At 42.7% G+C, this 25,498-nt stretch overlaps 1 protein-coding gene across 2 annotated transcripts; it reads left to right on the top strand.

Moving 5' to 3' along the window:
- Positions 1-921: 921 nt before the first annotated feature.
- NME5 (NME/NM23 family member 5) lies at positions 922-25,132 on the top strand. 2 transcript variants are annotated; one of them, XM_053566662.1, is made up of 6 exons: positions 922-942; positions 1,626-1,799; positions 16,997-17,202; positions 19,388-19,488; positions 22,703-22,821; positions 24,997-25,132. In XM_053566662.1, exons 2-6 carry the CDS (start codon positions 1,671-1,673, stop codon positions 25,078-25,080), a joined length of 639 nt encoding a protein of 212 aa, XP_053422637.1. In that variant the 5' UTR covers positions 922-942; positions 1,626-1,670; the 3' UTR covers positions 25,081-25,132. The 2 variants fall into 2 exon arrangements, with proteins under 2 accessions (XP_053422637.1, XP_053422636.1); XM_053566661.1 differs by lacking the exon at positions 922-942 and adding an exon at positions 948-996.
- The last annotated feature ends 366 nt before the right edge of the window (positions 25,133-25,498 follow it).

The raw sequence follows: 25,498 nt of genomic DNA, 5'->3' as shown, positions 1-25,498 counted from the left end.
CCTTGTTTGGCAGGCTAGGGCTGGATTCAAACCCACCAGCTCTGATGTATGTGGCTGGTGCCTTAGCCACTTGAGCTACAGGCACCCAGCCCGAATGTTGTTTTTTAATGACTACAGAAGCTGGGATAAGAGGTTACAACGTCATCTGGTGAAATGAGTAAAGATACTTGACATGGGCTCAGCGCCCGTAGCACAGTGGTTACAGCGCCAACCACATACACTGAAGTTGGCAGGTTTGAACCCAGCCCAGAACTAGCTAACCAACAATGACAACTGCAACAAAAAATAGCTGGGTGCTGTGGCTGGCGCCTGTAGTCCCAGCTACTTGGGAGGCTGAGACAAGAGAATCACCTAAACCCAGGAGTTGGAGGTTGCTGTGAGCTGTGACATAACAGCACTCTACCGAGGGTGACGTAGTGAAACTGCAACAACAACAACAAAAATAGCCGGGCGTTGTGGCGGGCGCCTGTAGTCCCAGCTGCTCGGGAGGCTGAGGCAAGAGAATTGCGTAAGCCCAAGAGTTAGAGGTTGCTGTGAGCCATGTGACGCCACGGCACTCTACCCGAGGGCGGTACAGTGAGACTCTGTCTCTACAAAAAAAAAAAAAAAAAAAAGATATTTGACATGGGCCTCCTTGAAGGGGATGGGGAGAGTCTGATTTGTCTCATTATTTATAAAGTGAAGATAATCGAAGCATCTTTCAACCGGGGCAAGGATGAGATAAGATAAATGATGAGGAAAAAGAAAACATGAAGTGCTCTAAAGATGCATAAGGAGAATAAAAACGACTATAGCTAGCTCCCTTTCTTGGATGAGCCTAACTGGCCAGAGGCATTGAAACGCCTTGCTGGGTTGGGCCCTTTGCAGCCACCGTCTGCAAGCTGGGACTTCTGCTTCGGGTCTCCTAGCAACAAGTAATAACACCAGAAGGCGAGTGCTGTGGTGAGTGCTCATAGAGTCAAACTCGGAATTTGCTGGTACAGCTGAGAGTCCCGGGTGACTTGGGGACCCTGCAGGGGCAGGGACACTTTACTAAGACAATGGAGTGAGTAGCTCATCTGTCTGGGAGTGGCACGCAGCGTTTCCGTGTCCCCCCCACCCCGCAACCTGCGCTAGTTCCAGGCCTTCCTGGGCCTCTTGCGCGCCCTTGGCTTCTGGTCATGTGAGCCCCTTAGTTCTTTTGATCTCAGGGAAAGCAGGTGTGAAAACTCGGGGCTTGGTTTGTATGTAGTAGAAATCTTATTGAGACCCCGCTTAAAGAAAAACACATGGGCTCGGTGCCTGTGTCTCAAGTGGCTAAGGCGCCAGCCACATACACCTGAGCTGGCGGGTTCGAATCCAGCCCAGGCCCGCCAAACAACAATGACGGCTGCAACCAAAAAATAGCCAGGCGTTATGGTGGGCGACTGTAGTCCCAGCTACTTGGGAGGTGGAGGTAGGAGAATCGCTTGAGCCCAGGAGTTGGAGGTTGCTGTGAGCTGTGATGTCACAGTACTCTAATCCAGGGCGACAGCTTGAGGCTCTGTCTCAAAAAAAAAAACACATGGAGGTTTCTACCTTTATAAATTAATAAAATTAAGTACTTAATGTTGCTATTCTTAATCACCATTACATTGAATTTCCAGTTGATACTTGTCAGGAACTCTAAAATTGTACCCTGAAAAGCCAGAATGGAGATATCCATGCCCCCACCTCAGATACATGTAGAAAAAACTCTGGCCATTATTAAACCAGATATTGTTGACAAAGAGGAGGAGATACAAGATATTATTCTCAGATCTGGATTCACTGTTGTTCAGGTAACTTCCCATAATGATGATCATGCTTTCTTTTTCTGTTCTTTCTTAAATTTTTAAAATGACTATGTAAATGTGCCCACCAATTAACATCATTAGTGTTTAGCATTACATTTAGGTTTATTCTTTTAAGTATAAAAGTTATATGTGAACGTTTTAAATTTTTTCATACTTCAAAAGGCCATAATAAGATGAGAAAATTGACTTTTCCTTCACCTGTCCTCTCCCACCCCAAGACCAAGTTTCCAAAGAGAGGTGTCCACATACCACTTTCTCTTCTTCCAGAAGTTTTCTATGTACTTACAAATTTTTTCCCATAGAATAGAGCAGTTCCCTTCCCTTAATCCCCTTTACAAAGTCTCTCAGGCTCGGCGCCTGTACCTCAGTGGTTAGGGCTTCGGCCACGTATACTGGCTGGTTTGAGCTCGGCCCAGGTCTGCTAAACAACAGTGACAACTGCAACCAAAAAATAGCCGGGCATTGTGGTGGGGGCCTATAGTCCCAGCTACTCCAGAGGCTGAGGCAAGAGAATTGTTTTAGCCAAGAGTTTGAGGTTGCTGTGAGCTGTGACACCATGGCACTCTGCCAAGGATGGCATAGTGAGACTCTATCTCAAAAACAAAAAAAATCAAGTCTCAGCATTCCAGATTACTACATGTGAATCTGTGTCATTCTACCTAGTTTCTATGTACTATCCTTTGTTTTGGAACCCTAGCTTAATCATTTGATCTTCACCTTTTAGGCTTTGGCATTTTTTTTCAATTATTACAAATTTTGTAATAATAATATTCAAATTTTGAATATTTGTAATTATTACAAATATTCTAGAGTACCATGGTATCAGCCTAGCTCATAGCAACCTCAAACTCCTAGGTTCAAGTGATCCTCCTGCCTCAACCTCCCAGGAAGCTGGGACTGCAAGCTCCCACCAAATGCCCATCTAATTTTTCTTCTTTTTTTTTTTCAGACAGAGTTTCACTATTTCCCCTAGGTAGAGTACTGTAGCGTCATAGCTCACAGCAACCTCAAACTCTTGGGCTCAGGCTATTCTCTTGCCTCAGCCTCCCAAGTAACTGGGACTACAGGCACCTGCCACAACGCCCAGCTATTTTTTGTTTTTAGCAGGCCCAGGTGGATTCAAACCTACCAGCCCCGATGCCTGGCGCCCTAACCACTAATAGCGCCAAGCCTGTATTTTCTATTTTTAGTAGAGACAGGGTCTCAGTCTTGCTCAGGCTGGTCACAAACTTCTGAGCTCTGCAGTGCCTGTAGCTTAATGGGGAGCTACGCAGCCACATAGACCAAGGCTGGTAGGTTTGAACCTGGTCCAGGCCAGCTAAACAACAATGACAACTACAAAAAAAAAAAAAAAATAGCTGGACATTGTGGCAGATGCCTGTAGTCCCAGCTACTTCGGAGGCTGAAGCAAGAGAATTGCCTAAGCCCAAGAGTTTGAGGTTGCTGTGAGTTGTGACACCAGGGCATTCTACTGAGGGCGACATAGTGAGAATGTCTGGAAAAAAAACAAAACAAAACAACTTCTGAGCTCAAGGGATCCTCCTGCCTCAGCCTCCCAGAGTGTTGGGATTATAGATGCCTGCTACAAGTCTGGGCTAATTCAAATATTTAATGTTTTACGCATTGAAATATTTAATGTTTTATGCCTTATATTTCTTCTGCAGCGGTAAACATTGTCAATCTAGAGTTTTGAAAATGAATGTAAATACTGTTGTTAAAAATTGTCAAATGGGGGTGGCGCCTGTGGCTCAGTGAGTAGGGCGCCGGCCCCATATACCGAGGGTGGCGGGTTCAAACCCAGCCCCGGCTGAACTGCAACCAAAAAATAGCCAGGCGTTATGGCGGACGCCTATAGACCCAACTGCTCAGGAGGCTGAGGCAGGAGAATCACTGAAGCCCAAGAGCTAGAGGTTGCTGTGAGTCCTGTGAGATCATGGCACTCTACTGAAGGCAGTAAAGTGAGACTCTGTCTCTACAAAAAAAAAAAAAAAAATTGTCAAATAGGTTCTATGCCTGTGGCACAAGAGACTAAGGCACCAGCCACATACACCTGAGCTGGCAGGTTGGAATCCAACCCCAGGCCCGCCAAACAGCAATGACAGCTGTAACTAAAAAATAACCAGGCGTTGTGGTGGGCGCCTTTAGTCCCAACTACACGGGAGGCGGAGGCAAGAGAATCGCTTGACCCCTGGAGTTGGAGCTTACAGTGAACTGTGATGCCACGGCACTCTACCCAGGGCGACAGCTTGAGGCTCTGTCTCAAAAAAAAAAAAAAAAAATTGTCAAATAGGGGCTCGGCACCTGTAGCTCAGTGGCTAGGGGGCCAGTCACATACACTGGAGCTGGCAGGTACAAACCCAGCCTCAACAATGACAACCGCAACAAAGAAGTAGCTGAGCGTTGTGACAGATGTCTATAGTCCCAGCTACTTGAAGCAAGAGAATCGCTTAAGCCCAAGAGTTTGAGTTTGCTTTGAGCTGTGATGGCACAGCACTCTACTAAGGGTAACAAAGTGAGACTCTGCTTCAAAAAAAAAAAAATTGTCAAATAGAACTCGGAATATTTTATTTTTTATTTTATTTGTATTTATTTTTTTGAGATAGACCCTCAAACTCTCGCCCTGGGTAGAGTGCCGTCACATCACAGCTTACAGCAACCTCCAATTCCTGGGCGTAAGCGATTCTCTTGCCTCAGCCTCCCAAGTAGCTGGGAGTACAAGTGCCTGCCATAACACCCGGCTACTTCTTTGTTGCAGTTGTCATTGTTATTTGGCAGGCCCAGGCTGCCCAACCCGCCAGCTCTGGTGTATGTGACTGGCACCCTTAGCCCCTTGAGCTACAGGCACCAATCCAGAACTCAATTTTTTTTTTTTTTTTTTTTGTAGAACAGAGTCTCACTTTATGGCCCTCGGTAGAGTGCCATGGCATCACACAGCTCACAGCAACCTCCAACTCCTGGGCTTAAGCGATTCTCTTGCCTCAGCCTCCCGAGTAGCTGGGACTACAGGCGCCCGCCACAACGCCCGGCTATTTTTTGGTTGCAGTTCAGCAGGGGCCGGGTTTGAACCCACCACCCTCGGTATATGGGGCCGGTGCCTTACCGACTGAGCCACAGGCGCTGCCCACAGAACTCAGTTTTTTCTTTTTGCAGTTTTTGGCTGGGGCTGGGTTTGAGCCACCTCTGGCATATGGGGCCAATGTCCTACTCCTTTCAGCCACAGGCGTCACCCTAGAACTCAATATTTGTAATCTACCGTTTTTGTACTATTCTCATTTGAATTTCCATTTTTTATTTTCTTATATAGTATCATATTGCTTATTTAGGAAAGATATGAGATTGCAGCTGAGCTTTAAAGTATAGGTAGAGGCTGAGGGTAGGGATGGTATAAGAAAGTATAAGGAAATATTTAGTACAATTAAAAGACTCTGGCAAAGACGAACTTTAATATTAGGAAAACTGGGAGCCACTAATAAAAATTGAATCAACTATTACAAACTTCAAATTTGAGATCTAAAGATTAAAAAAATAGCCTTCTTTACGGTGACTTGGCTCACACCTATAATCCCAGCACTTGGGAGGCCAAGGCAGGTGGATTGCCTGAGCTCACAGTTTCGAGACCAGCCTGAGCCAGAGTTAGACCTTGTCTCTAAAAATAGCTGGGTACTGTGGTGGGCACCTATAGTCACAGCTACTTGGGAGGCTGAGGCAGGAAAATTGCTTAAGCCCAGGAGTTTAAGGTTGGTGTGAACTATGATGTCACGGCACTCTACCAAGGGTGACAAAGTGAGACTGTTGCCAAATACAAAAAAGAAAAAAAAAATAGGCTTTATATAATTAGGAGTCAAATCTTCTGGAAAATTATTTATCGTTTCAGTAGGTGGCAGTGTTTTCTTTGTTATAAACTAAGGGTTCCATTCTGATAGTGTTTGAAATCATTGCTGCTCTTTGAAAATATACAACCTAATTTCAAAGTTTCATCTGATCTAATTTTAAAGCAACCAATGGAATCATTAAGTATCACTTTTAGTTTAAGATTAACCCTTTAATTTTAAAAATTATGCTACATTGGCTCCTTGCCTCTAGCTCTGCAGCTAGGGCGCCAGCCACATACACCGGAGCTGGCGGGTTCAAACCCAGGCCAGTCCTACCTAACAACAATAACAACTACAACCAAAAAATAGCTGGGCATGTGGCAGGTGCCTATACTCCCAGCTACTCAGGAGGCTGAGGCAAGAGAATCGCCTAAGCCCAAGAGCTGGAGGTTGCTCTGAAACTGTGACACCACGGCACTCAACCAAGGGCAACACAGTGACACTCCGTCTCAAAACAATATATATATATATATATTTTTTTTTTTTGTCTCCCTAGACATTTTATTTTTATTTTATTTTATTTTTTAATTTTTTAATTTTTTGTTATTGTTAAATCATAGCTGTGTACATTAGTGCAACCAAGGGGCACAATGTTCTGGTTTCATATACAATCTGAAATATGCTCATCAAACTGTTCAACGTAGCCTTCATGGCATTTTTTTAGTTATTGTATGTAGACATTTGTATTCTGCCTTTAGTAAGTTTCACCTGTACCCATTCTAAGATGCACGGTAGGTGTGGCCCCACCCATTACCCTCCCCCCATCCTAACCTACCCCGTCCCGTTCCCCTCCTTGGCCCCTTCCTCATAGTCTTGTGCTATAGTTGGGTTATAGTCTTCATGTGAAAGCTATAATTTAGCTTCATAGTAGGGCTGAGTACATTGGATACTTTTCTTCCATTCCTGAGATACTTTGCTAAGAAGAATATGTTCCAGCTCCATCCATGTAAACATGAAAGAGGTAAAGTCTCCATCTTTCTTTAAGGCTGCATAATATTCCATGGTATACATGTACCACAATTTGCTAGTCCATTCGTGGGTCTATGGGCACTTGGGCTTCTTCCATGAGTTAGGAATTATGAATTGGGCTGCAATGAACATTCTGGTACAGATGTCTTTGTTATGTTGTGATTTTTGGTCTTCTGGGTATAAACCTAGTAAAGGAATTATAGGATTGAATGGCAGGTCTATTTTTAGGTCTCTAAGTATTCTCCAAACATCCTTCCAGAAGAAACATATTAGTGTGCATTCCCACCAGCAGTGTAGGAGTGTGCCTTTTTCTCCACATGCAAGCCAACATCTCTGGTTTTGAGATTTTGTTATGTGGGCTACTCTTATTGGGGTTAGCTGATATCTCAAAGTAATTTTGATTTGCATTTCTCTGATGATTAAGGATGATGAGCTTTTTTTCATGTGTTTGTAGATCGTACATCTGTCTTCTTTAGAGAAGTTTCTCTTCAAGTCCCTTGCCCACCCTGAGATGGGATCACTTGTTTTTTTCTTGCTAATACATTTGAGTTCTCTGTGGATTGTGGTTATTAGACCTTTATCAGAGGTATAACCTGCAAATATTTTCCCCCATTCTGAGGTCTGTCTGCTTGCTTTACTTACTATGTTCTTGGCTGTGCAGAAGCTTTTTAGTTTGATCAGGTCCCAGTAGTGTATTTTTGATACTGCTTCAATTGCCTGGGGAGTCCTCCTCATAAAATATTCATCCAGGCCGATTCCTTCAAGAGTTTTCCCTGCACTTTCTTCGAGTATTTTTATGGGTTCATGTATTAAGTTTAAATCTTTTATCCAGTGAGATTCTGTCTTAGTTAATGGTGAAAGGTGTGGGTCCACTTTCAATCTTCTACAGGTTGCCAGCCAGTTTACCCAGCACCATTTGTTAAATAGGGAGTCTGTTCCCCACTGAATGTTTTTAATTGGTTTGTCAAAGATCAAATAATGGTAAGTAGCTGGATTCATCTCTTGGTTCTCTATTCTGTTCCAGACATATACTCTGTTTTTGTGCCAGTACCATGCTGTTTTGATCACTATCGATTTATAGTACAGTCTCAGGTCTGGTAGCATGATTCCTCCTGCTGTGTTTTTATTGCTGAGTAATGTTTTGGCTATTCGAGTTTTTTTCTGATTCCATATAAAATGAAGTATTTTTTCAACATCTTTAAAGTATGACAATGGAGCTTTAATAGGAATTGCATTAAAATTATATATTGTTTTGGGTATAGACATTTTAACAATGTTGATTCTTCCCAGCCATGAGCATGGTATGTTTTTCCATTTGTTAACATCTTCAGCTATTTCTTTTCTTAAAGTTTCATAATTCTCTTTGTAGAGATCTTTCACATCCTTTGTTAGGTATACTCCCAAATATTTCATCTTCTTTGGCACTATTGCGAAAGGAATAGAGTCCTTGACTGTTTTTCGGCTTGGTTATTGTTGGTATATATAAAGGCTACAGATTTATGGGTGTTGATTTTGTAGCCTGAGACATTGCTGTATTCCTTGATCACTTCTGAAAGTTTTGTAGTAGAATCCCTGGTGTCTTCCAGATATACGATCATATCATCTGCAAAGAGTGAAAGTTTGATCTCTTCTGACTCTATGTGGATACCCTTGATTGCTTTTTCTTCCCTAATTGCAATGGCTAAAACTTCCATTACAATGTTAAAGAGCAATGGAGACAATGGGCAACCTTGCCTGGTTCCTGATCTAAGTGGAAATGATTTCAATTTAACTCCATTCAATACAATATTGGCTATGGGTTTGCTGTAGATGGCTTCTATTAGTTTAAGAAATGTCCCTTCTATATCAATTTTCTTAAGTGTTCTGATCATGAAGGGATGCTGGATATTATCAAAAGCTTTTTCTGCATCAATTGAAAGAATCATATGGTCCTTATTTTTTAGTTTGTTTATGTGCTGAATTACATTTATAGATTTACGTGTATTGAACCAGCCTTGAGACCCTGGGATAAATCCCACTTGGTCGTCGTATATAATTTTTTTGATGTGTTGTTGGATTCTGTTTATTAGGATCTTATTGAGTATTTTAGCATCAATATTCATTAGTGATATTGGTCTAGAATTTTTTTTCTTTTTTTTTTTTTTTGTAGAGACTGAGTCTCACTTTATGGCCCTCGGTAGCGTACCGGGGCCTCACACAGCTCACAGCAACCTCCAACTCCTGGGCTTAAGCGATTCTCTTGCATCAGCCTCCTGAGTAGCTGGGACTACAGGCACCCGCCACAACGCCCGCCTGTTTTTTTGGTTGCAGTTTGGCCGGGGCCGGGTTTGAACCCTTAGTATATGGGGCCGGCACCTTACCGACTGAGCCACAGGCGCTGCCCTATAATTTTCTTTCTTGTTTGGTCTTTCCCTGGTTTGGGGATCAAGGTAATGTTTGCTTCGTAGAATGTGTTGGGTAATATTCCTTCTTTTTCTATATTTTGGAAGAGGTTTAGTAATATAGGTACTAATTCTTCTTTAAAGGTTTGGTAGAATTCTGACGTAAAGCCATCTGGTCCTGGGCTTTTCTTTTTAGGGAGATTTTGTATAATTGATGCTATTTCAGAACTGATATAGGCCTGTTCAACATTTCCACTTTGTTCTGGCTAAGTCTTGGTAGGTGGCGTACTTCCAGGTATTGGTTGATATCTTTCAGATTTTCATATTTCTGAGAGTAGAGTTTCTTGTAGTATTCGTTAAGGATTTTTTGAATTTCTGAGGGGTCTGTTGTTATTTCATCATTAACATGTGGCTCAAGGAGTAGGGCGCCGGTCCCATATGCCGGAGGTGGCAGGTTCAAACCTAGCCCCGGCCAAAAAAAAAACAAAAACATTTCTGATTGATGAAATTAGAGATTTTACTCTTTTTTTCCTGGTTAGGTTGGCCAAAGGTTTATCTATTTTATTGATCTTTTCAAAAAAAAATTTTTGGATTTATTGATCTGTTGTATAATTGTTTTGTTTTCAATTTCATTTAATTCTGTTCTGATTCTTGTTATTTCTTTTCTTCTGCTGGGTTTCAGGTTGGAGTGTTCTTCCTCCAGTTGCTTGAGATGTCCCATTAAGTTATTAACTTCCTCTCTTTCCGTTTTCTTGAGGAAGGCTTGCAGTGCTATAAATTTCCCTCTTAGGACTGCCTTTGCAGTATCCCAGAGGTTCTGATAATTTGTGTCTTGATTGTTGTTTTGTTCCAAAAATTTGGTGATTTCCTTCTTAATCTCGTCTATAACCCATCTATCCTTCAGCATAAGGTTGTTTAGCTTCCATGGCTTGGCGCCTGTGGCTCAAGTGGCTAAGGCACCAGCCACATACACCTAAGGTGGTGGGTTCGAATTGAGCCTGGGCCCGCCAAACAACAATGATGGCTGCAGCCCAAAAGTAGCTAGGCATTGTGGTGGGTGCCTGTAGTCCCAGCTACTTGGGAGGCAGAGGCATGAGAATTGCTTGAGCCCAGGCGTTGGAGGTTGCTGTGAGCTGTGATGCCATGGCACTCTACCCAGGGTGACAGCTTGAGGCTCTGTCTCAAAAAAAAAAAAAAGTTGTTTAGCTTCCATGTTTTTGTATGGGTATGCAGGTTCCTGTTGTTATTGAGTTCAACTTTTATTCCATGATGGTCTGAGAAGATGCAAGGAATAATTTCTATTTTTTAAAATTTGCTGTGGTTAGATTTGTGGCCTAGGATGTGGTCGATTTTGGAGTATGTTCCGTGGGCTGATGAGAAGAATGTGTATTCAGTTTTCTTGGGATGAAATGTTCTGAAATGTTCTCTGTTAAGTCCGTTTTGTTGGGATGAAATGTTCTGTGGATGTCTGTTAAGTCCAGGTGTTGAATGGTTAAGTTTAAATCTAAAATTTCTTTGCTTAGCTTCTTTTTGGAGGATCTATCCAGCGCTGCTAAAGGGGTGTTAAAATCTCCAACTACTATGGAACTGGAGGAAATCAAGTTGCTTATGTCTGTTAGAGTTTCTCGTACAAATTGAGTTGTGTCCTGGTTCGGTGCATAAATATTAATAATTGAGATCTCATCATATTGAGTATTACCTTTAACAAAGATGAAGTGTCCATTCTTATCCTTCCTTATTTCGGTTGGTTTAAAGCCTATTACATCTGTGAATAGGACAGCAATGCCTGCTTTTTTCTGCTTTCCATTTGCCTGAAGTATAGATGACCATCCCTTCACCTTGAGTCTATATTTGTCTTTTAATGTAAGATGTGATTCTTGTATGCAGCAGATGTCTGCCTTGAGTTTTTGTATCCAGTCAGCCAACCTGTGCCTCTTTAGAGGACAATTGAAACCATTCACATTAATTGAGAATATTGATAAGCCTTTTGAGAATCCGGTGGACGTTTTTAATCCTTTGTGACTGTGGAAGTTAGAATTTGATCAGAATTTTCTGGGTGGGTTTACTTTTTTTCTTTTTTTTTTTTGTAGAGACAGAGTTTCACTTTATGGCCCTCGGTAGAGTGCCGTGGCCTCACACAGCTCACAGCAATCTCCAACTCCTGGGCTCAAGCAATTCTCTTGCCTCAGCCTCCCGAGTAGCTGGGACTACAGGCACCCGCCACAATGCCCGGCTATTTTCTGGTTGCAGTTTGGCCGGGGCCAGGTTTGAACCTGCCACCCTCGGTATATGGGGCCGGCGCCTTACCGACTGAGCCACAGGCGCCGCCCTGGGTGGATTTACTTTTGTGGTGGAAGATTACGCTGGTCTTTATGGAGGATAGGTCCAATATTCATCCTGGAGAACTGGTTTAGTTATGGCACATTTCTTCAACATGTGAATGTCATTGAAGTATTTAATTTCTCCATCATAAATGAAACTCAGTTTAGCTGGGTACAGGATCCTGGGTTGAAAGTTATTTTGTTTTAGGAGATTAAAAGTCGGTGACCATCCTCTTCTAGCTTGAAAGGTTTCAGCAGAGAGATCTGCAGTTATTCTTGCCCTTGTAGGTGGTAGTTTTCTTTCGTCTGGCTGCTTTCAGAATTTTCTCCTTCATATTAACTTTAGTGAAATTGATTATGATGTGTCTGGGGGATGTCTTACTTGGGTTGAGTCATGCTGGAGTTCTGAAACTGTCTGCTATCTGAATTTCAGAATCTCTTGGCATGTCTGGAAAGTTCTTCTTCATAATTTCATGGAGAAGAGACTCTGTGCCTTGTGAAGTCACTTTGTCACTTTCGGGGATCCCTATAAGATGAATATTGGTTTTCTTCGAATTGTCCCAGAGCTCTCTGAGAGAGTGATCTGTTTTTGCCCTTCATTTCTCTTCCTCTTTGAGAGTTTGGGAGCGTTTGAAAGCTTTGTCTTCAATGTCAGAAATCCTTTCTTCTGCTTGCTCCATTCTGTTGCTGAGGGATTCTACTGTGTTTCTCAGATCTTTGAGGGCTGCAACTTCTTGTCTCAATGTATCAATATCTTTGGTCATTTGGTCTTTGAATTCCTTAAATTCTTGAGATATCTTTTGGGTTACTGCTTGGAATTCTAATTCGATCTTATTTGCTATCCAGATTCTGAATTCGATTTCTGACATCTCAGCTATTTGTTTGTGCATGGGATCTTGTGCTGTGTCTGCCCCATTGATCCTTGGGGGAGTTGATCTACTCTGATTATTCATATTGCCAGAGTTTTTCTGTTGATTTCGCCTCATGATTGTTTTTCACCATTGCCTCTGGCCGTCCTCAGAGTTGGGGAGGTGTCTCTCCAAGATTAGACCCCAGCGGGATCACTCTATTGTTGCTTGATCTTTATAGGGAGTGACCCTGTGTAGTTCCTCTGTGGGTGCCCCAGCTAGAGAGTTCTGGTTTGGAAGCAGTTCCGGAGTGTGACACACCCAAATCCAGCAATAGGGCGGGAGGTGGTGCACACGGTTCTGGGAGTGCCTGGCGCCCAGTGAGTTTGGCACAGATTGCCCAAGGCTTCAGCAGTCTCTAGCCAGGAGAAGGGCTCTGCGCAGAGGCAGGGAGGGCTCCAGAGGGCACACGGCTACCAGTGTCCCTGGCCAGATGAGCGGGCCGGTGTGGAGGCAGGGAGAGTACAGGAGGGAGGACTCAGGGTTGTGCGGTTCCCACAGTTCTTGTTCAGGGCATGCGGAGGCCCGGTGGGCGCAGCTCTTATGGAGGTCCAGGTGGTGCCAAGCCCAGGAATTTGAGGTTGCTATGAGCTATGATGTCACGGCACTCTACCCAGGGCAACAGCCCGAGGCTCCAGTGTGCCAAAACCAGTCTCACTCTGCCCCTGAGGGTTAAGGCTGTAAGGCAGCTCAGTCCCCGCCTTTAGGCTGCTCAGTCACTAGGTTACTAGCTCCCACCCAAGCCTTGCTCTGCGACCCTGAGGGCGGAGCTTGCCAGGGCAGTTCTCTCACAGTGGCTCCCTGTAGCCCACAGCCGAATACTGTTAGCTCCGTCTGGCTCAGCGGCTCAGTCTGGGGCCCTAGACAATGCCCAAAGTTCTCCGCACTCCTGCTGAAGCTCTCCCCAAGGCAGTTCAACCGAGTACCAAGTCCAAAAACACTGAAACAGTTCACAGGTAAGGCCTTTCCAGTTTGCAGTATTTATTTTTTTATGTAAAATGTTTTTAAATAAAATAAAATATTTTAAAATAAAAATATATATATGCTGCATTGGCTAGCATACCTGTAAAGGGAACTTTCCCCCGGTTGTTAAGGAGCATGTGACAGGTAAGGGTTTATATTGCAATAAATGAGGTTTTATTTTTTAAACTCAGCAAGAAAAAACCAAAAACCTGAAACACCAATATAGCTGGGCAAAGTGGCTCATACCTTAATCCCAGCACTTGGGAGGCTGAGACCAAAGAACTGCCTGAGCTCCCAGGTTCGAGACCAGTATGAGCCAAAGTGAGACCTCATTTCTTTTTTTTTCTTTCTTTCTTTCTTTTTTTTTTTTGAGATAGAGTCTTACTTTGTCGCCCTCAGTAGAGTACTATGGCGTCACAGCTCACAGCAACCTCCAGCTCTTGAGCTTAGGTGATTCTCTTGCCTTAGCCTCCCAAGTAGCTAGGACCGCAGGCGCCTGCCATAACACCCGGATATTTTTTTGTTACAATTTGGCTGGGGTCGGGTTTGAACCCGCCACCCTCAGTATATGGGGCTGGCAACCTACTCACTGAGCTACAGGCACTGCCCTGCAAGACCCCTTTTCTAAAAATAACCATGCATTGTGGTGGGCACCTATAGTCCTTGCTACTTGGAAGACTAAGGAAAGAGAATCACTTAAGCCCAGGAGTTTGAAGTTGCTGTGAGTTATGATGCCACAGCACTCCACCAAGTGTGACAAAGTGAGACTCTATCTCCAAAAAAGGGAGTCGGGGGCTCGGCACTTGTAACTCAGTGGTTAGGGCTCACGCCACATATACCAAGGCAGGTGGGATTGAACCTGGCCTGGGCCTGCTAAACAACGACAAAAAAAAAAAATACCTGGGCTTTGTGGAGGGTACCTATAGTCCCAGCTACTTGGAAGGCTAAGGCAAGAGAATCACTTAAGCCCAAGAGTTAGATGTTGCTGTGAGCTGTGACACCAGGGCTCTCTACCAAGGGCGACATAGTGAGACTCTGTCTCAAAACAAACAAAAAAACACCAACATGCATAAGAATTAAGACTTTCAGGTCTTAATTTTATAGGATAATAGAATCAAAAGTTATGCTAAATCATGTTTTTGTAACTTTTCAGACATCTTTCATTTCTTCACTATATGAATTTCAGCATGAGAGCAAATGTCAGCACTTTTTTTTTTTTTTAAGACACAGTCTAAATATGTTGCCCTTGGTAGAGTGCTGTGGCATCACAGCTCACAGCAACCTCAAACTCTTGGGTTTAAGAGATTCTCTTGCCTCAGCCTCCCAAGTAGCAGGGACTACAGGCACCTGCCACAACCACAATGCCTAGCTATTTTGTTTGGGTTTGAACCTACCATCCCTGGTGTATGTGGCTGGCACTCTAACCACTGAGCTACGGGCACCGAGCCACCCGTTATTTTTTGTTGTTGTTGTCATTGTTGTTTAGCAGTCCCAGGCCGGGTTTGAACCCACCTGCCTTGGTGTATGTGGCTGTTGCCCTACCCACTGAGCTATGAGAACCAGGCCATCAGCACCTTTTTTCATAGTAACTAGTCCTTTGCTGATGAGAATATTATACTGTCCAGCAGGTCCTTTTCATAGCAATGCTGAGCTACAGAGGTAAGCATGTTTCTAAACTTACTCTCAGCGGTTTAGATCACTTGCTGTAAATCAAGCAGTTTTACCAAGTTTCTGAAACCTGAGGAAACGGGTTTTGGAAAGGGCTTTTAGGGATAAATCACTTGGTAAAATTCATACTATGTTCTCAGGAAAATCTAACCCATTTTAGAAAGATGGATTTCTGCCTTAATCAGGAAGGATTTTAGCTAGGCATGGTGGCTCACACCTAGTGCTAATGCCTAATCCTAGTACTTCCGGCTTGAAAAACAGCAGTAATAGTTGTTTTTTTTGTTTGTTTGTTTTTCGTTTGAGACAGAGTGTCACTTTGTTGCCCTTGGTAGAGTGCTATAGCATCACAACTCACAGCAACCTCCAACTCTTGGGTTTAGGTGATTCTTTTGCCTCAGCCTCCCAAGTAGCTGGGACCTATAGGTGCCTGCCATGATGGCCCAGCTATTTTTAGAGACGGGGTCTCGCTCTTGCTCCACCTGTGAGCTCAGGCAATCTATCTGCATCGGCCTCACAGAGTGCTGGGATTATAGGCATGAACCACCTCCCTCAACCTTAATAGTTGATTTTTTTTAAGTACTATACTCAAAAATAGCTGCTTTTAGGGAAAGCATACTTTTTTTTTTTTTTTTGTAGAGACAGAGTCTCACTGTACCACCCTCGGGTAGAGTGCCGTGGCGTCACACGGCTCACAGCAACCTCTAACTCTTGGGCTTACGTGATTCTCTTGCCTCAGCCTCCCGAGCGGCTGGGACTACAGGTGCCCGCCACAACGCCCGGCTATTTTTTTGTTGCAGTTTGGCCAGGGCTGGGTTTGAACCCACCACCCTCTGCATATGGGGCCAGCGCCCTACTCACTGAGCCACAGGCACAGCCCAGGAAAGCATACTTTCAGATTAGAATGGTGGAATCAGATACCATGAATTTTTGTAGTCTTTTCTTTGTAAAAGGCATGGTATGTATTTGTAATTTTTGGCCAGGGCCGGGTTTGAACCCACCACCTCTGGTATATGGGGCCGGCACCCTACTCCTTTTTGAGCAACAGGCGCCTCCCTATAGTATGTATTTGTCTAAAACATTTCATAATCTTTCAAATTGAGAAACATACAACCAAGTAATTTTTGTTAGGGTTACAGTGATTCAACATATTTATGGCAGAACCAGAAAAAAAGAACACATATATTTAAAGTGAAATTTTTTTTTTTACTGTATCAATATACTGTATGTTATTTCTAGGTACCATGATCAGAAATATTGGAGCTCCAAAAATAATGGAGGCTGCTTGATTTGGCAGCACATATACTAAAATTGGAATGACACAGATAAGCAAAAATAATGAAGGAAAATTTCACCAAAAATAGGAAAATAACAAAAATACATAGGGAAAGATGAATTTGGAATATTCCAAAGTCCAGTTTGTTCAGTGGCGTGTTATTTATTTTAAGAAGGAGATATGATAAATTTGTCATTAAGAATCCATATGCTGAGGGAGGCTGCCAAACTGAAATCATTTTTCTTGCATAGATTAAATAATTTCTCTCTTTTTTTTTTTTTGAGACAGAGTCTCAAGCTGTTGCCTTGGGTAGAGTGCTGTGGTGTCATAGCTCACAGCAACCTCCAATTCTTGGGCTCAAGTGATTCGCTTGACTCACTCTATTTTTAGTAGAGACGGGGTCTCTCTTTTACTCAGGCTGTTCTTGAACTCATTAGCTCAAGCTGTCCACCTGCCTCGGCCTCCCAAAGTGCTAGGATTACAGGCGTGAGCCACCACACCCAGCCATAATTTCTCTTATTTACATCATACATTTAATGATTTTATCATGTCCTTTCTTAAAAATAGAAAGATAGAACTGGGTGTGGTTGTGCGTGTTTATCATCTCAGCTACTTGGAAGGCTGAGGTGGGAGGATCACTTGAGCTGAGGATTTAGAGACCAGGCTGGGCAACCTAGTGAGACTTCATCTCTGAAAAAACAAAACAACACAATACAAGGATAAATCTCATAATCAGATTGGTATTAGTTTCAAGTTATTAATGACTTAGTGAGGTATCTTTGAACTGTCATTTTAAATGCTTTTGTTAACTTTTGTTTCTCTTACAGAGAAGAAAACTGCATCTCAGCCCTGAGCAATGTAGTAATTTTTATGTGGAACAGTATGGAAAAATGTTTTTTCCCAATTTAACAGCTTATATGAGTTCTGGGCCACTTGTTGCCATGATATTAGCTAGACATAAAGCCATCTCTTTCTGGAAAGAACTCTTGGGACCAAGTAATAGCTTAGTAGCTAAGGAGACACACCCAGACAGGTAATTTTCCTAGGAAATGAGGGAGGGTATGGTGTGGGTAGGATGAAATTTCTGTGGAGACCAAGCGTGGTGGCTCATGCCTATAATTCTGCCACTCTGGGAGGCCAAGGCAGGTAGATTGCCTGAACTCAAGAGTTCAAGACCAGCCTAAGCAAGAGTGAGACCCCATCTCTAAAAATAGCCAGGCCTTGTGGCAGACCCCAGCTACTCGATAGGCTGAGGCAAGAGGATGGCTTAAGCCCAAGAGCTATGACACCCCATAGCACTCTAACGAGGGTGGCAAAGTGAGACTCTGTCTCCAAAACAAAACAAAACAAAAATCCCAGAAATCTAATCTGTGGAAATGAAAATAAATCTGACTTTATTGTGATGGGAATTTCTTTTCATACGGAAGTTTTCGTTCTTTTTTTTTGTAGAGACAGAGTCTCACTTTATCGCCCTCAGCAGAGTGCTGTGACGTCACAGCTCACAGCAACCTCCAACTCCTGGGCTTAGGCGATTCTCTTGCCTCAGCCTCCCAAGTAGCTGGGACTATAGGCGCCCGCCACAACGCCCAGCTATTTTTTTGTTGTAGTTTGACCAGGGCTGGGTTTGAACCCGTCACCCTCCGTGTATGGGGCCAGCGCCTCGCCTTACACACTGAGCCACAGGTGCCGCCCATACAGAAGTTTACTTAAATTAACTTTTTTTTTTTTTTTTTGGTAGAGACAGAGTCTCACTTTATCACCCTTGGTAGAGTGCCATGGCGTCACACAGCTCACAGCAACCTCCAACTCCTGGGCTTAGGCGATTCTCTTGCCTCAGCCTCCTGAGTAGCTGGAACTACAGCCGCCTGCCACCCAGCTATTTTTTTGTTGTTGTTGCAGTTTGGTTGGGGCCGGGTTTGAACCCACCACCCTTGGTATATGGGGCCAGCGTCCTACCCACTGAGCCACAGGTGCTGCCCTAAATTAACTTTTATTTTGGTGGGGAGGGAGTTCATTTTACATATTAACTATTAAGATGTCTATCTTAATGCCACATACAACTAAAGGCCTCAGAAAATGTCTGATTTGTGGTTGATTAGTTTTATTCTTCTCTCATCCTCTACTGCCACTGAAGTAGAATTTTTCATGGAGTGATTGAGATGGTATTTTAAAAGAATAATGGTAATATAGGAGCATTTTCAGCATTATCACTAATGTCTAGAAATAAGAGGACATTGAATTCTTGCACTTTTGAATATACATTGCTTTCTCTTCAAAAAACAACATCTCTTTTTCACCCGGAGAACTCCCTATTTTTCCAGTGTATCCCTCCTGCAGATTTTTTTTTTTTTTTTGAGACAGAGTCTCACTATGCAGTCCTCGGTAGAGTGCTGTGACATCATAGCTCAGAGCAATCTCAAACTCTTGGACTTAAGTGATTCTCTTGCCTCAGCCTCCCAAGTAGCTGGGACTACAGGTGCCTGCCACAATGCCTGGCTATTTTTTGGTTGGACTTGTCGTTGTTTGGGAGGCCCGGGCTGAGTTTGAACCTTCTAGTTCCAGTATATGTGGCTGGCACCCTAGCTGCTGAGCTATAGGCGCCAAGCCCCTCCTGCAGATTTAAATATACAGTAGAACCTACAGTAGAACCCAAGGAGACATATGGAGGTGGTTAATATAAGGAACTAGGCCTACTGTACTAATACATACATGTGGTGCATGTCTAGCCTTTGAAAATTAGGTCAACTTAAGAGGTGGTGAGTGTAGGGAGATGTTCAACTATGGAGGTTCTATTTTCTTTGATCCTCATCTAGATATTTTTAAGCTTAAATTTAAAATAGATCGAAGGTCTTTGTACTCTGGGAGGCTGAGGTGGGTGGATTGCTTTAGCTCACAGGTTTGAGATCAGCCTTAGCAAGAGCAATATCCTGTCTCTAAAAATAGCCAGGCATTGTGGGGGCACCTGTGGTCCCAGCTACTTGGGAGGCTGAGGCAAGAGTTTGAGGTTGCTGTGAGCTATGATACCATGACACTCTACTGAGGGCAAACGTGAGACTCTGTCTCAAAAAAATAAATAAAATAATAAAAATAAAATAGATCAAAGGCCCCATATGTGAGATGGTGGCAATGCTTTTATAAAGTTCCTAAGTAGAAGGCATGCATATAAAGTAAGGAAACGATATCAGATTGGATAGATATCACCTCTACCTTGTTTTTAGTCTCAGAGCAATTTATGGCACAGATGACCTAAGAAATGCACTTCATGGGAGTAATGACTTTGCTGCAGCAGAAAGAGAAATTCGTTTCATGTTTCCTGAAGGTAAGTTACAAATGACTAATCTGTCAACTGCATTTCTTTATTATTTGTTCTTTCTTTTATTCGAGGGATGTAGCTTCAAAGGAATATAAAAGGATTTTTTCCCAATATATTTTCTGATATTTTCAAGTTGTGGTTACCTAAAAATTTGAAGTTATAAATGGAAAAGTTAATAGTTCCTTAAAATTAAATTGTGCCCTCTAGGGAATCTTTTGAGAAGAGCTTGATTTTTTTTTTCCTTCTTTCTTTTCTCTTGGACTAAAAATATTGTCTGTTGTAACTCTTTCTAGTTAACCCTAGTGCTTCAGTAAAGTTTGTTACACATGAAAAAAATATCTCTTGGGAATTATTCAGTAATAATAATTTAGTAATTCAATAATTATTCAGTAATTACCATCTTCTGTAACAAACTTATTGTTTGCCTAAAAAAGTCTCATGTACTTGTAAAATGAATAACTGGGCTCTTTTTTGTTGCTATCCTTTCATGGAAGTTGTGAATCTTTTTTTTTTTTTTTGTAGAGACTGAGTCTTACTTTATGGCCCTCGGTAGAGTGCCGTGGCCTCACACAGCTCACAGCAACCTCCAACTCCTGGGCTTAAGCGATTCTCTTGCCTCAGCCTCCTGAGTAGCTGTGACTACAGGCGCCCGCCACAACGCCCGGCTATGTTTTGGTTGCAGTTTGGCCTGGGCCGGGTTTGAACCCGCCACCCTCGGTATATGGGGCCGGTGCCCTACCGACTGAGCCACAGGCACCGCCCAGTTGTGAATCTTTTAAAAATGGATAGACTGAGGAAAAATACCAAGGTTTTGGGTTTTTTAAAAAATATTTTAGCGCAAAAGTAAATTTAGTGATTTTTTTTCATTATAGAGGAAAAAATTTAAAGCATTAAACAGTTTCGAATATTTTTTTTTGGCATGTAATTTTTCCCTGAGTCATTTAGACCTGTTCCTCAGTATTTTCTACTGAAGAACATTTAGAAAACTGAAAACTGTCTTGGCAATTCATTCAGAAAACTAAAAACCATCTTGGAGATTTATAAGCTCCTGATTTTTTTTTTTTTTTTTTTGCAGTTTTTGGCCGGGGCCAGGTTTAAACCTGCCACCTCCAGTATATGGGGCCAGCGCCATACTCCTTGAGCCACAGGTGCTGCCTCTGATTTTTTTTTTTTTTTTTGGTGATTTCACATTTATTGAATAACTTATGATACAACCTGGAATTTATGAGTTCTATTTTTTTTGACCTGGAATTTATGAATTCTTTTTTTTTCTTAAGACATAGTCTCAAGCTGTTACCCTGGGTAGAGGACTGTGGTGTCACAGCTCACAGCAACCTCCAACTCTTGGGCTCGAGCGATTCTTTTTTTTTTTTTTTTTTTTTTGTCGCCCTCGGTAGAGGCTGTGACATCACAGCTCACAGCAACCTCCAACTCTTGGGCTTAAGCGATTCTCTTGCCTCAGCCTCCCAAGTAGCTGGACTACAGGCACCTGCTACAATGCCTATTTTTTGTTGCAATTGCCAGTGCTGTTTTAGCTGGCTGGGGGCAGGTTCAAACCCTCCACCCTCGATATATGGGGCTGGAGCCCTACCCACTGAGCCACAGGTGCCGCCCTCAAACAGTTCTCTTGCTTTAGCTTCCCAAGTAGCTGGGACTACAGGCACCTGCCACAACACCCAACTATTTTTTGTTGCAGTTGTCATTGTTGTTTTAGCTGACCCGGGCCGGGTTTGAACCTGCCAGCTTTGGTGTAGGTGGGTGGCATCCTACCCACTGAGCTATAGGCACTGCCTGGAATTTATGAATTCTAAACTTTTTTTTTTGCAGTTTTTGGCTGGGGCTGGGTTTGAACCTGCCATCTCCAGTTTATGGAGCCGGCACCCTACTCCTTTGAGCCACAGGCGCCGCCTGAATTTATGAATTCTAAATAAATAAATTTCGTTTTTTGAACACTTCATCTATTAATTTTTAGTCGTAACAGAATTGGTGACATTGTGAAGCTGACCTGACCTGACAATGACTTGTCAACTTCCCACCGCACTGGCCCTTCAGCCTGCTTAATAACTGTTCCTTTGCTTATGTAATTCTCTCAGGTGAAGGCCTACTGCTTTCCTTTCTGTACAGCCTGAAAAGTTTCTTATTTATTTATTTATTTTAATTTATTTATGTATTTATTTATTTTTTGAGCCAGAGTCTTACTACGTCGCCCTTGGTAGAGGTGCTGTGGCATTACAGCTCACAGCAACCTTTAATTCTTGGGCTTGAGCAATTCTCTAGCCTCAGCCTCCCAAGGAGCTAGGACTACAGGTGCTGCCATGATGCCTGGCTGTTTTTTTATTGCTGTTGACATTGTTGTTTAGCTGGCTGGGGCTGGGCTCGAAACCACCACCCTCAGTGTATGTGGCTGACACCATAACCACTGTGCTATGGGCACCAAGCCCTCATTTATTTTTTTAATCAAAAGCAAGAAGGTCCCTGATTCTAAGCAAACAGAAACTACTTTTTGAAATAGATATTTATATACAGATGGATTTGTCTACTTAACATATTTTTGTTTTACCAATCTGTCACATATTCCGTATCCATTCCTTTGAGTTATCTTTTTTTTTGAAACAGAGTCTCACTGTGTTGCCCTCGGTAGAGCGCTATGGTGTCACAGCTCACAGCAACCTCAAACTCTTAGGCTTAAGTGATTCTCTTGCCTCAGCCTCCCAAGTAGCTGGGACTACAGGCACCCGCTACAACACCCAGCTATTTTCTTGTTGCAGTTTGGCTGGGGTTGGGTTCAAACTTGCTACCTTCAATATATGGGGCCGGTGCCCTACTCACTTAGCCACAGGCTCCGCCCAAGACCCCAACTCCTTAAAAAAAAAAACAGGCTCTGCCTGTGGCTCAAAGGGGTAGGGCGCTGACCCCATATGCCGGAGGTGGTGGGTTCAAACCCAGCCCCAGCCAAAAAAACTGCAAAAAAAAAAAAAAAAACAACCAGCGGGGCGCCATGGCAAACGCCTGTTACCCAGTGGCTTTGGCTTTGAAGACTGAGGCAGTGGGATGCCCACAGCAGGAGTCTGAGGTTGCAGTGACCTATGACACCATTGCACTCTGCTCAGAGCATAGGGTGGGACTCTGTCTCAACTACAACAAAAAAAGAATGTATTAGTGACTATATAATATTTAATCATTTATGTTTGTTTTAATAAGAATACATTTGTATTTGCAGTGATTATTGAGCCAATTCCAATTGGACAGTCTGCTAAGGACTATTTAAATTTATACGTAACACCAACTCTGCTTGGAGGACTCACAGAGCTTTGTAAGCAAAAACCAGCAGATCCTTTTGTAAGAAATCTTTTTATTCACACTAAAGAATATTGTCTGTAGTTTTCCTGTTTAAAACATTGTGTTCTCTGAAACATTGATAGTATGAGAGCCTTTTTAAAATAAGCATTTTTAGGACGGCACCTGTGGCTCAGTCGGTAAGACACCGGCCCCATATACCGAGGGTGGCGGGTTCAAACCCGGCCCCGGCCAAACTGCAACCAAAAAATAGCCGGGTGTTGTGGCGGGTGCCTGTAGTCCCAGCTGCTCGGGAGGCTGAGGCAAGAAAATCGCTTAAGCCCAGGAGTTGGAGGTTGCTGTGAGCTGTGTGAGGCCACGGCACTCTACAGAGGGCCATAAAGTGAGACTCTGTCTCTACAAAAAAAAAAAAACCATCTCTACCACACACACACAGAAAGAGCTGGGCACAGTGACTCATACCTGTAATCCTTCAGGAGGCTGAGGATCACGTGTGCTTAAGAGTTTGAGGTTCCAGTGAGCTGTGATTGGGCCAATGCACTCTAGCTTGGGTGACAGAGACGGACCCTGTCTCATTAAAAAAGAAAAAATTGGCCATAAATGCATGGGTTTATAAATGGATTCTCTCATTTCTTTTCATGGAATGCTTTACAAATTGCATGTCACCTCCCACAGGAACCATGCTAATCTTTCCTATGTCATTACAACTTTTTTTTTTTTTTTTTTTTTGTAGAGACAGAGTCTCACTGTGCCGCCCTCCGGTAGAGTGCCGTGGCGTCACCCGGCTCACAGCAACCTCTAACTCTTGGGCTTACGCGATTCTCTTGCCTCAGCCTCCCAAGCAGCTGGGACTACAGACGCCCGCCACAACGCCCGGCTATTTTTTGGTTGCAGTTTGGCCGGGGCTGGGTTTGAACCCGCCACCCTCGGCATATGGGGCCGGTGCCCTACTCACTGAGCCACAGGCGCCGCCCGTCATTACAACTTTGATATCTGTGCTGTTGATAACTGCAGCTTTATAGGAGGTTTTGAAATCAGGAAATACATGTTGTCCAAGTTTGTTTTTTTTCTTGATTATTCTGGCTATTCAGAGCCCTTCACATGAATTTAAGGATTGGCTTTTCCATGTCTGGGAAAAAAGGCTATTGGAAATTTGATAGGGACTGCATTGAATCTGTGGATTGCTTTGGGTAGTACCAACATCTTAATATTATTAAGTACTAACATCTTAATAATATTAAGTCTTCTATCCGTGAACATAGGATGTCTTTCCATATATATAGATTTTCCTTCTTTCATCAGTGCATGAGTCTTTCACCTCATTGGTCAAATTTATTCCTAGGTATTTTTAATGCTATTGTAAATGCAAGTGATTTCTTTTTTAGATTGTCATTGCTGATATATATAACACAGCATTAGTTTATTGATCTTGTAGGAAGCATCCTTGCTGAATTTATTAGCTCTAATAGCTTTTTTGTGAATTCTTTGAGTTTGTTTTTTAATTGTTAAATCATAGCTGTGTACATTAGTGCAATCAAGGAGTACAATGTGCTGGTTTCATATACAATCTGAAATATTCTCGTCAAATTGTTTCTTTTTTTTTTTTTTTGCAGCTTTTGACCGGGGCCGGGTTTGAACCCGCCACCTTCTGTATATGGGGCCAGTGCCATACTCCTTAGAGCCACAGGTGCCGCCTAATTCTTTGAGGTTTTTTAAGATTCAGGATCATGCCTTCTGTAATAGAGATAGTTTTACTTCTTCCTTTCCAATTTGGATCTATTCTTGACAGTTTTACATAATGTAAATAAGAATGTTTCGATTTCTAATGGTCATTTTCTTTTTCTTTTCTTACTATGTCACCCTCGTAGAGTGCTATGGTGTCACAGCTCACAGCAACCTCAAACTCTTGTGCGTAAGCAATTCTCTGGCCTCAGCCTCCCAAGTAGCTGGGACTACAGGCGCCTGCAACAACGCCCGGCTATTTTTTTTTTTTTTTTTTTTGGTTGCAGTTGTCATTGTTTTAGCTGGCCCGGGCAGCTTTGAACCCATCAGCCTTGGTGTATGTGGCTAGTGCTGTAACCACTGTGCTACGAGCACCAAGCCTTTAGTGGTCATTTTCTTATTCTTAATTCTGAAAACTGTTTAGGTTTCTAGTTGATATATATTGAAAGAAATTTAAACATTTTTAATTTATGGTTGTTTTTCTTTTTTCCGTAGGTGTGGTTAGCTGATTGGCTGCTAGAAAATAATCCCAACAAACCTAAACTTTGGCACTATCCTATTACAGAAGAACCTTATTGAAATAAAATCTTCAAAAGAATAAATCACATACTATCTTGCTATAAAAGGCTGTGTTTCTACTTTTGGGTTTTTTTTGTTTGTTTGTTTGTCTTTAAGACAGAATCTCACTACGTTGCCCTTAGTAGTATGCCATGGCATCATAGCTCACTGCAACCTCAAACTGTTGGGCTCAAGTAATTCTCTTGTCTCAGCCTCCTGAGTAGATGGGACTAAAGGCGCCCACCAATGATGGCTGTTTTTAGAGACCTGTCTTGCTTTTGTTCATACTGGTCTCTGAAGTTCTGAATTCAAACAGTTCAACCATCTCAGTCTTCCAAAGTGCTAGGATTACAAGCATTAGTCACCAAGCCTGGCCTTTTTTCTACTTTTTGAAAAAAACATTATTTCTAAAGGTTTAAGTAACTACAAGAGAAATAAA

The sequence above is a fragment of the Nycticebus coucang genome, chromosome 17 (assembly GCF_027406575.1).
Source record: "Nycticebus coucang isolate mNycCou1 chromosome 17, mNycCou1.pri, whole genome shotgun sequence".
Classification (NCBI taxonomy): Eukaryota; Metazoa; Chordata; class Mammalia; order Primates; family Lorisidae; genus Nycticebus; species Nycticebus coucang.
Note: the sequence above shows the minus strand (reverse complement) of the source record. Positions and strands in the feature narration are given on the sequence as shown.